We start from the raw sequence: 12,108 nt of genomic DNA, 5'->3' as shown, positions 1-12,108 counted from the left end.
TTCCCCTGAACAAGGCAGTTAACCCACTGGGCTGTCATTGAAAATAAGAATTTGTTATTAACTGACTTGCCTAGTTAAAAAAAATAAGTATTTCTCATTATTTCAAAGGTTAAGAAATCAGAACCCAACACCACCAATAAAATGAGTGTAGTCAAGCCAACATACTGTAATTAAGCAGTGAATACAACTATAGGAATAATCAACCAACTGTTTCACTCATGAATATCCTGATAACCATTGAATTAGATAGATTTGGTAGATCTCTCAGTTTGTCAGCCTTGGGATACTGTACAGTATGTTGATGTTAGAAAAGTGTTCATCGACAGCATCACTGACTGAGAAACTATTACCTAATTCCCCTGGCCTAGTATTGCCTAGTAACACATCATTGTTAACCAAACCTCACTACGTCAGTATTCACGGATGTGTTACTTTTAGCTGTTGGTTCACACTAGACCACTCAACAAAATAAATCCAAATGGAGTAGTTTTTATGCTAAGAATGCTATTTCTAAACTGCGGGCTTAAACCAGAGAATAAATGAGCAGAGATGCTTGTCCTAAAAGGTAACTAACACAGAAGCTCATGATAGACTCGTGCCGTACCTTCTGTCTGTGATAACTCATTTGTTGTCACGTCAAATAGAGACGTGTCAAAACCATAATAATCCAAACCACAACAAGCAACTTTCACACATTCAGGGTTTCTCTTGACTGTGCAGTTACCCCTCCTTGCAGTCAACCGCGTTAATCCAGCGTGTTGATGGCCCTTAATGTTGGTTTTATTACTTCGGGGCTCAAAGTTGATGGCCTAACAGCAGTAAAGAGAATATCACGCTGCAGAAATACAGCGGCAAGCAGCGGCAGCAGTGTGTCTAGTTGGTGATTGAAAAGAGGGGACAGAAGGAGATTAATTCTCCTCTGTTTGGGTCACTGATGGAGTTTAGATCTGGTTGAAAGATCCTGCTGAAATCCATGGACGTGACCGTCAGTACACACACTTGAAAGGGAGACCGAGCGGAGGTAGACAGAGATCACAGAGTTGTGGTCTTGTAGAACTTTGACGGACAGAATAAACGGTCACACGGAATGCGGATAGTCCGGATTTTCCATCTGTAGATGCTCCGCAGATGGTCATGACATCAACAAACTGTTGAAAAGCAACTGCTTGCTAAGTTTAGGGTTAGGTATATATGGAACGGTATTGAAAACAGCATATAGCTCATCCCACCAGCCTCCACTGATCCATAGAGATACTCTTGATTGAAATGTGTGATCCATGGTATCTTATCTCTCGGTCCGTGTCTGTCCTTAATTTGCCCTGTAACATTTCTATGTGTATGATCCACACAGAGCCGTGCACACAAATAAAAACAAAGCATTAGCGGCTGTTTATGGAGTTCTTGTCTCTGCTTGGACGCATTGGAACAGAATCAGATGGACTCAGGGATGGGGGACTCTTTTGGCTGTGACAAGGCACCCAGCCAGCCAGACAGCCAGTACCTGTAGTGTGTACTTTACCATAATCCCCTCTCTGTCTGCCTGTCTGTCTGACACTACCTGTAGTATACACTTTTCCATAAACCACCCTCTCTGTCTGTCTGCGAAATGATGTTGCTGTAAACAGCTCTTTGTGGTTGACTGAGAGGGTAACTAAAGGGAATACCATCACACGGTCTTGAACCGTGGGGTCCCCCCCCCCCCGGACCATAAATACTCTGACACACAGTATTGACGATGAACTTAGCTATTGCCACTTATGCCAAGTGTCAGTACACTGAAGAGGATTACATCTTTGACACAAATTGCCTTCACCTGGTCCTGTTATTGTTCTATAGCAGGAACTTGAGAAGGGTGTGGTCATGTCACCAACCCTGGTTAGTTACTAGGGATGTGCATCTTTCCCTTTCAAGACGATTCGATACGTATCTTGATACATGGGCTCCGATACGATACAGGAACGATACGGTTTAAAAAACAAGGTGGCCCCCGAAAACCAGATGGAGGTGGGTAAATTAGACGTGCAGTTGATCTTTATATTACTGTAGCATAGACTATACCACAGCAAATGTAAGGCTTCCTGTCACAAGAAAAAAAGTTACCATGATGAGATGAAAGGTCTACATGCATTGTGAACTGCGCTCCATTACTGAGATGGGTGGTCTGTCCCCACCCTGAGCGTTGATTCGTCATGCAGAGGCCGTAGAGAAGCCAGATTTAGACATCGCATATAATTGAACACTTCCATTTCACGCCATCCTGTTCATCTAAATCATTTATTATATTTGACCGGTTTCACACATGTATTTATCCCAGGAAAAGGGAGAGGTTTTGAGCGATAAATCCCACTAACCAGGTTCCCGCCACACAACCTTAGTATGGGTAACGTGCCATCGCATCACAACACACGCAGACACCTACCCTATAAGTCTACAGCACAAACATTTTTACTTCGAGGATTTTCCAAACTCTGTTTCGCCCTCTGGCTAATTCCCCTTAATCCTGTTGACTTTGGCAAACAGTGTGAAGCCGTCCACCTGAGAGTTGTGTGCAACAGCAACAAAGCCCCGTTTTTTTTATTGAGAACACCAGTTGATACATTTAGAAGGTGAATGGCACGGTGTTCTGTACGTCGTTAACAAACACTCCGTTGTAAAAGTCAGGCCCTAAAAGTCAGACAGACTGGAGTAAGACCGAAGGGCACACACACATGTATGCGCGCTAGCACGCATGTACCTGCACACACACACGCTGCAGACATCAGAGGGACAAAATGTTGCCTTAAGGCCGTGTGTGTGTGTGTGTGTGTGTGTGTGTGTGTGTGTGTGTGTGTGTGTGTGTGTGTGTGTGTGTGTGTGTGTGTGTGTGTGTGTGTGTGTGTGTGTGTGTGTGTGTGTGTGTGTGTGTGTGTGTGTGTGTGTGTGTGTGTGTGTGTGTGTGTGTGTGTGTGTGTGTGTGTGTGTGTCAGGGTAGCTGATATGCTCTAGTCTAGTGAAAATATCCCTTATGTCTTTATTTTCTATGTCAGGGAGTCCTAACAGTCTGGTGTACCATATACAAGACTGAAAATAGAACTCTGTATGCCCCTTGTCTTTTCTGGAACATGTGATATTTATTTATACTATGTGATTTATTCCCTCTTTGTTTGTTTTAAGCAGTTATGCAGTATGACTTTGTATATGGGCATCTCCGAATGGAACAGGACAAAGTTGTCCTAGAAATGAAATCAATATAATAAACTACAACAACGGGAAACTGTATTTATAGAGCAGAAAGTGATTAGCCATGGATTAAAAGCTTACTTAAAAAAAAACTTTTCCAGGGCTAATTATTTCACAATTATTTTGGGAACTATATAAAGCAACTCTTAAAGGGGCAATCCGAAGTTGAAACAATAACACCGGGGCATCCCCACCCCTGTTTCGGTAAAAAGCTGCGGGATGTGATTGGAGAAATGTAAGCACTCTCAAATTCATGAACAGAGCTAGGGATGCAAGGACTGAGCATCTATGATATCAAAATGATAGTTTTAACTGTGTTTTAAGGCTATACAGTGTTTGGTGACATTCACTTTATTTCTAAACATTGGCGTAAACAAGCTTCTATTTTGGGTTCTAATGGTGTACGACAGTTGAACTAAGCTCATGGGGCATTTATCAAGGGGAACATATCATTCATTAACGAGTCAAAAAATGGATGTTGCAACTGCAGATTGACCCTTTAAGCCCTCTCTGGTGTGTGAGAGTGTTTCTCAGGTGTCAGTAAGTCAGTTAGTCTTTGGAGCTTATTAATGGCTTCCGTAGGAAACTCTCTTCCTTCAGAAATAGCCTGGTGATTGACATCTTAACATCCTCTTTGTGACATCGACTCTACAGGAGTTGCGCAACGTTTCCCCTCCTATTCATAGAAGTGATAGCAGATGTCAATAGAACTCTTATCTATTCTCACAAATCTACTTGTGACGAATATGACTCTCGGGTGTCAGTTTCAGCTTCTCGAACTTAAAAAAAAAAAAAAAAAGTTCTCTGAAGCTGTCTCTCTATGTATACACCAAGTTATCTGTGTTGCATTTTACGGTCTTTCTTAAGTAACGTAATCCCAGTTAACCCAAAACTATGCGTAACAGATAGTCTGTCCACGAGAGATTAGAAGTGACATGACTCGTTAGTCACACACACCTGGTGTCAAGTAGACATGACTTCCTTCTAAGAAAAGGGGTCATTTCCTGAAACGCACATGCACACAGAACAGGTGTGCGATTGTCTTCCCGTACGCTACGCATTCCATCAGCTCTGGATTAGTGAGTATGTCTCATTCTGGAAGCACTGCTCCTAGGAAGTAGGGAGATCTGTAGGGAGATCAGAGTAGAGTGAGATAAGCATACAGATGTATTTACCGTCACATTTATTTACTGGTCATGCACATGTTGTTACTGGTATTTTATTTCTGGCTGGATTCCTGTCTCTATATAATGAGTTATGATGTGATAACATACAGATGGGAGCTGCCAGTGAGCACACTACAACATGCCCGCCAATTGTAGTGACCGGTAATATTACTGACACAGGCCTACCTCAGACCAGGGGGTTAAAGTTATCCGTCACGGCGACAGATTTCCGTCGTATGGATGACTTGAGAGGTTTGAGTAAGAATGATTGATTATTTTGGGTGGAAAAAAAAACACTCCAGGACACACTTGAACCTCTAAAACTACTGTAAATAAAGTATGTAGAAATGAAAATAGACCTTTGTCCAGTATTTTTGAATAACTGCCCTTTTTCTTGCCCGCAAATTGATTGTGACAAATGAATCGGTCATAAAACAGATTTCAAAATCTCCATCTGGCCCTCGAGCTGAGATTGACTTAAATTTCAGTCATGAGATTTTTTTGCTTTAACCACTGAGCCTCAGACCCTCATGTGATCTTCTCGTCCTCTTTGCTCCCTCTCTATCTTTCTCTCTCCACCTGCCCTTTCTCTTTCTCTCTCTCTCTCTCCGCTCCCTCTTCTCTGTCTCTCTCTTTTCCTCCCCATCCCCTTACAGTCTCCGCAGCAGCAGAGAGGATCAGGTTCATCCTGGGTGAGGAGGATGATGGGCCCCCGCCCCCTCAGCTCTTCACTGAGTTGGACGAACTGCTGGCCGTCGACGGACAGGAGATGGAGTGGAAGGAGACAGCCAGGTGAGCAGCCATCTATACACGTGCATATGGTGTACTGTACCCACACACACACACACACACTGACTTTTTCTTTTAGTTGGAGACTTGGTCAGTTAATCACTCAGTCACTCATGTGCGTCAGTTCAAATGTCATGGCTTTACACGTTTAACCCCCTTGGACCATCAAGGCTTAGTAACGTTAACCCCCTTGTCACCAACACACACCCACCTGTGGTATATCGCAGTAGCGGGTGTGTGTATAGATGTAGGGGAGTGTTCGTGTGTGTACAGGAATTGGGGCTGGGAATTGCAAGGGACCTCACGATACGATATTATCACGATATTTAAGTGCAATTCGATACTGCGCTTGTATTGCAATTTCATGTGCCCAACTCAATGTTAGGAAGGTGTTCTTAATATTTTGTACACTCAGTGTACGTCTGCTGCAGAGAGAACACGAGAAAATTAGTTTTCATCAGTCATGAAAATAAAAGTGCTGAAAACATGTTGGCTCACTATTGAAGATGGAGAACAAGCTATAGGAAGAAAATTTTTTTAGTGCAGGTACAGCCGACTAGCGCTAACGCTACCCAAGAAATTATTATATATTTGAGTATTATTATTTTTCTTTTATTGATACTTGGAGTCAAAGTATCAATATATTATCGTCCAAAATAATATTGCGATATGTAACGGTATACATTTCCACCCCCCCCCCCCATCACTAACATGAATTCCTGTATAGGAAAATATGTGTCCTCCAGTGAACTCCTTGCCCACTCTTATCTGGATGAACAACACTGCACTGTCCCCTCAGTGAACCCAGAACACAACCTCAGTTACCTACCATGTGATCTTCTTTCTGGACAGGTGGCTTTCTGACAGCGCCTCAGAGTGTTGATTTAGGATACATTATGCCTTTTACAGATGTAGGATTTCAATTTGATCACTCTTTTGCTGCTGTAAATTTTCCTGCAATGCAGGAAATGCAAACTTGTAGTGTATTTGAGTTTTAAAAAGGCTTCTAAAGTTGGTCATTTCCACTTTGACATTTCAGACTTGATTTGCCCTAATGGAAAATGTCAACCCCTACAAAAATGTCCATTAATTATAATAATTCACATTTCCTGTTGCTGCAGGATTCTTTTCCTGCTGTAGCAAACTGGCTCAAATTAAGATCCTACATATGTAGATGATTTTAGATTAAACGGACGGGGAGGGATCTGATCCAACATCAGTATTAGTACTCTGATATGCTTAATACATATAAAGTTGACCCTAAGGGCCCTGGTCAAAAGTAGTGCACTAAATAGGGAATAGAGTGCCATTTAGGACACAGGCACAGTAATGAAATAGCCAAATACGTCAGTCGTTTTTAGTAGCAGCAGTGAGTTCCTGGTTGGCTCAAAGTGACGGACGGATGGAGACAGTAATAGCATTGCAGGTGGAAGACAATGGACATTCTCTTTAGGGAAACAAATATCTCCTTTATACATATCAATACACCTCTGAGTTTCAGTAGTAGGCCTATCTATTATCATACACCCACACACTGATACTCACACCCACACACTGATACTCACACCCTATCATTCTCTCGCTCCCCCCTCTCCCCCCCCCTCTCTTTCTCTCTCTGTTTCCTCGATTTCTTTCTCACCTTACCACTCACTGACAGAGAAATGTACACACATACTGAAAGATACGTGCTTCTTTACCCATTCACTTAAAACCTTCAATAAACCCCTGCTGTAATACTTTAATTGAGAGTGCCTTGAGTGCCTTAGCCCTAGTTCAAACACTGCTCTATCGCCACTCCGAACAGAAAGAAATGGCACTCTTTGGAAGAGTGCCGTCTGAAACAGTGCGCCTCGTCGGACATTTGACGATAGTTCGGCAGACTCTGCCTCTCTTTTGGCGCGGTGCAGGTGAAGCACGCCTCTGTTTCACGCAGCGAGCCAGAGCAGTTCTTCCCACCGTCGGGAGAAATGGTCATGCATATTAATATATGATTATTGCATGCAAATAAAGGTTACTTTCTACCACGCCCACAACGGAAGCACAGTCATGGTCTCAGATTTTCATGTGAGGCTAAGGCTTATCGTTAACGTAGTTTTTGGTGTTCTTTGAAACCAGGAAAGACGGTAAAAACATGACTTCTCAACACAGCGGTTGAAACATTCATAACCGATGGGCAATACATCAGCGTACAAATTGAATGTCTATGTTGCACAGTAGGCCTAATATCGCTATCTCTAACAGATCTAGGGATGAGGAGACTCTTCCTGACTCCTTAGTAAAAGGGAGTTATGAAATCTGAAGACACATTACGTTAACTGGGACACATTACACCAATCATATTCACAGTTTCAAACATTAACTTCAGCACTGCACAGCTGTGTGAATCATCTTTATTTGTATTTTTAGTGCAATAAACTTTATGGTTTCTTTAAAACAAGAGGTCGGTGTTATGCCTGAATTTGACACAAAACCAACGAGGAAGTCTGCAACGGTTGTATGAAACCAATCAGTATGTCAAGCAAAGCTCTCAACCATGCCAGCCCACTCTTAATTTCTGTTCAGTTCGCCTTGCCATATGTTCAGTGTCTGAACTGTGCGTTAGAAGATTTCAGTCCACTCCCAAACTCCCTGTGGGTTCCAGCTCCCTGTCCCTCTCTCTCCCTCTCCTTCCCTCATCCCTGCCTCCCCATTAGAGGGAAAGTAAATCCCTAAGGCTGTGAGTGTCCCAGGGGTCCCCTACCTCTCCTCTCCTCACCTCTTCCCCCCTCCCCCCCTCCCGCCTCCCCTGAGGCTCGTCTCCTCTCCCCTCGAGGTTAGATGATGCCCAGTGGAGCATGAGTTATGACCATAGGGACACTCTATCCTCCTAGGAAACCCCATCCCCTCACCCTCTCCTGGACCAGGTGAATAGCTCTTTGTTATGGAGAAATTGGAAGAATTCTAAAGGGATAAACCTCTCCCCCTCGAGGATCTGACTGCCACAGAGGGTGTGTGTGGTCCTTGTCTTAGTTCAGAGACTGTTATTTTAAGATGCTTTGATGTGTACGGTTACAGTGGTTCTTCCTTTAAAAGTTTTGGAGCTTACGCCGCAACCGTTTGTGGTAGATGGTGACAGATTGTGGTAAATTTCGTCATTCTGGCAACAATGGCTGCCACTTAAATGACGTGCCATAGAATTATGCAGCACCCCGCAAACTCTGCTGCAGTACGCCGCAACTTTTAAAGGAAGAAGCACTGTACTTGGCAATGGAAAGAACCACGTTCAGTATGTAAATGTACAGTTTTTGTATTGCGTCGTCCCGCATCTCCTGCTATTTTCCGTGAACAGTGATGAACGCATGACATAGAGGGGTTGTTTTGTAACTAAAAAAAAGAACGGTCCTTGTCTCCTTTTGTCTTCGGCCCGTTTTTGGCTGTGAAATGTTATGAAAGGCTTTGTTGGGATGTTTTTATTGCTCTCCTCTACTGACCTTTACTGTGAGGTAACTTACCTTGCAGAACCTGCATCTTCGTAATGATGATTATGGATTTTTTAAATCGAACTTAACCAAGGTTATTCCCTTTCCTTCTGTTTGTCTCCATTTCTTTCTGGGTCTCCCCCCCCCCCCCCCCTCCTCCCCATACCCTCTTTCTCTCTGTCTTAATATATTTCTCTCTAGGTGGATAAAGTTTGAGGAGAAGGTGGAAAAGGGAGGAGAGCGTTGGAGTAAGCCCCACGTTGCCACCCTGTCCCTTCACAGTCTGTTTGAGCTGAAGACCTGTATCGAGAAAGGCACCATCCTGCTGGACCTGGAGGCTTCCACTCTACCACAGGTGGTTGGTAAGACAACTACACTTCCCATAAGCCCCGGCAGCTCACTGCACCAGACACTCAAAATCATCAGTCAGTGTGTCTGACTGTACAGTGCTTTTACAATTGGGACATTGCAAAACTGTGCTCTTTGAAACCAAGTGTCCTCAATATTGACACGCTCTTCATTCCCTTTTGCCTCTCTCTGTCCCCCCTCTCCCTCTCTCAGAGTTGATCACTGACAGCCAGATCGAAATTGGTCAGCTGAAGGCCGAGCTGAAGGATCAAGTCATGTACACGTTGCTACGAAAACACCGTCACCAGACCAAGAAGTCCAACCTGCGCTCTCTTGCCGACATCGGCAAGACGGTGTCCAGTGCAAGCAGGCTGTTTTCCAACCAAGACCAGAACGGTAATGCAGATGCCAGTTTGTTGCAGTCTTTATTATTTTTTGTCCTTACTTCCTACTTCCTACTTCCTACCTTATCCCAATAAGTTCTACCAATCACATATACAATGATAGATTTTTCCCCTCTGGTGGACTTTGTCATCAATTCTATAGCATATGGTGTAGTGTATGATCAACATTATGGGCCATCATTTGATTGCTTTAAAGATGTTATAGGTACATACAATTGAAGTCAGAAGTTTACATACACCTTAGCCAAATACATTTAAACTCAGCTTTTCACAATTCCTGACATTTAACCCGAGTAAAAATTCACTGTCTTAGGTCAGTTAGGATCAACACTTTATTTTAAGAATGTGAAATGTCAGAATAATAATAGAGAGAATGATTTATTTCAGCTTTTATTTCTTTCATCACATTCCCATTGGGTCAGAAGTTTACATACACTCAATTAGTATTTGGTAGCATTGCCTTTAAATTGTTTAACTTGGGTCAAACGTTTCGGGTAGCCTTCCACAAGCTTCCCACAATAAGTTGGGTGAATTTTGGTCCATTCCTCCTGACAGAGCTGGTGTAACTGAGTCAGGTTTGTAAGGCCTCCTTGCTCGCAAACACTTTTTCCATTCCGCCCACAAAATGTCTATAGGATTGAGGTCAGGGCTTTGTGATGGCCACTCCAATACCTTGACTTTGTTGTCCTTAAGCCATTTTGCCACAACTTTGGAAGTATGCTTGGGGTCATTGTCCATTTGGAAGACCCATTTGCGACCAAACTTTAACTTTCTGACTGATGTCTTGAGATATTGCTTCAATATATCCACATAATTTTCCATCCTCATGATGCCATCTATTTTGTGAAGTGCACCAGTCCCTCCTGCAGCAAAGCACCCCCACAACATGATGCTGCCACCCCCGTGCTACACGGTTGGGTTGGTGTTCTTTGGCTTGCAAGCCTCCCCCTTTCTCCTCCAAACATAACGATGGTCATTATGGCCAAACAGTTCTATTTTTGTTTCATCAGACCAGAGGACATTTCTCCAAATAGTACTATCTTTGTCCCCATGTGCAGTTGCAAACCATAGTCTGGCTTTTTTATGGCGTTTTGGAGCAGTGGCTTCTTCCTTGCTGAGCGGCCTTTCAGGTTTTGTTGATATAGGACTCGTTTTACTGTGGATATAGATACTTTTGTACCCGTTTCCTCCAGCATCTTCACAAGGTCCTTTGCTGTTGTTCTTGGATTGATTTGCACTTTTCGCACCAAAGTACGTTCATCTCTAGGAGCCAGAATGCGTCTCCTTCCTGAGCGGTATGACAGCTGTGTGGTCCCATGGTGTTTATACTTGCGTACTATTGTTTGTACAGGTGAACGTGGTACCTTCAGGCATTTGGAAAATGCTCCCAAGGATGAACCAGGCTTGTGGAGGTCTACAATGTTTTTCTGAGGTCTTGTCTGATTTCTTTTGATTTTCCCATGATGTCAAGCAAAGAGGCACTAAGTTTGAAGGTAGGCCTTGAAATACATTCACAGGTACATCTCCAATTGACTCAAATGATGTCAATTAGCCTATCAGAAGCTTCTAAAGCCATGACATAATTTTCGGGAATTTTCCAAGCTGTTTAAAGGCACAGTCAACTTAGTGTATGTAAACTTCTGACCCACTGGAATTGTGATACAGTGAATTATAAGTGAAATATTCTGTCTGTAAACAATTGTTGGAAAAATGACTTGTGTCATGCACAAAGTAGATGTCCTAACCGACTTGCCAAAACTATAGTTTGTTAACAAGAAATTTGTGGAGTGGTTGAAAAACTAGTTTTAATGACTCCAACCTAAGTGTATGTCAACTTCCGACTTCAGCTGTGTATCTAGGTGGCTATAGACTGAACTATTAACCATGTGAATGTGCCTGGCAAGATTCTTGTAACCCTGAGTGTTGATGCTTGTGTTTTTTTTCTTCTAAATACGTACTACTATCTCCGAAATGGATTCAGATTTTACAGCATCTGATTTAATTATTTATCAAAACTGTAACTGCTTTGATAGTCACTCACAGTAATATGGCACTGCACTTTGAAGTGTGTGAGATTGTTCTTGTTCTCTCTATCCTCTAACTGCACTTTATTCTCCTGAGCAGACTAACATTCTCTACACTGGCTTTGTAGGAGAAGTCTAATAAGTTAATGTCTTTTCTCTTCTTTTCACTTCTTTCCTTTCCCGGTCTCCCTTCCTTCACTCATTTACACTCTCTCGCTCTCTCTGGATGCTCTGTCTGCACTAAAGCACGCAGTCCCCATGAACACCCCCAGCCCTTCCCCCACTCCCACCCCCAGTCCCAGTCCCAATTTGTGCCTTATGCAACCCCACTTGGCTCTGAGGAACCGATAGAGGAGATCCAAAGGAGCTCCAGCATGCAACACATCAGTAAGTCAGGTTATAATGCATTTATAACACATGGGATACCTTATTAAGTCAGGTTATAACACATATGGCACAAAGCTTGCCTGTGTAAGTCAGGCTATAATGCATTATAACCAGGGGTTGGAACCAAAGTTATTTTCCTATTGTTTCGTTCTAAACAGAACCACAATTTTTTTTTTTTGTTCCGCTGTTCCGACTAGCAAAATAAAGTTCTGAACTTGAAGCGCTGGGCAGCTTGTTAGGTAGTTAACAAGCTTGTGTGTGCAGAGCGGTACCAGAGTTAAAAACACGTCTTACCTCTTTGTAGTTATTAAAT

The 12,108-nt window shown here is 42.9% G+C and overlaps 1 protein-coding gene across 2 annotated transcripts in view; it reads left to right on the top strand.

Annotated features, from left to right (window-relative positions):
* The window catches only part of LOC106562935 (electrogenic sodium bicarbonate cotransporter 1), a 68,174-nt gene that overhangs the window by 24,534 nt on the left and 31,532 nt on the right, over positions 1–12,108 (top strand). For both annotated transcript variants that reach the window (XM_045689855.2, XM_045689854.2), the window contains exons 4-6: positions 5,042–5,177; positions 8,834–8,994; positions 9,194–9,376. In XM_045689855.2, the coding sequence (XP_045545811.1) occupies positions 5,042–5,177; positions 8,834–8,994; positions 9,194–9,376 (480 nt within the window). The remainder of the gene's footprint in view (positions 1–5,041; positions 5,178–8,833; positions 8,995–9,193; positions 9,377–12,108) is intronic.

Source organism: Salmo salar, chromosome 11 (genome assembly GCF_965601325.2).
Source record: "Salmo salar chromosome 11, fSalSal1, whole genome shotgun sequence".
Classification (NCBI taxonomy): domain Eukaryota; kingdom Metazoa; phylum Chordata; class Actinopteri; order Salmoniformes; family Salmonidae; genus Salmo; species Salmo salar.
This window is presented reverse-complemented; position numbering and strand designations above follow the sequence as displayed.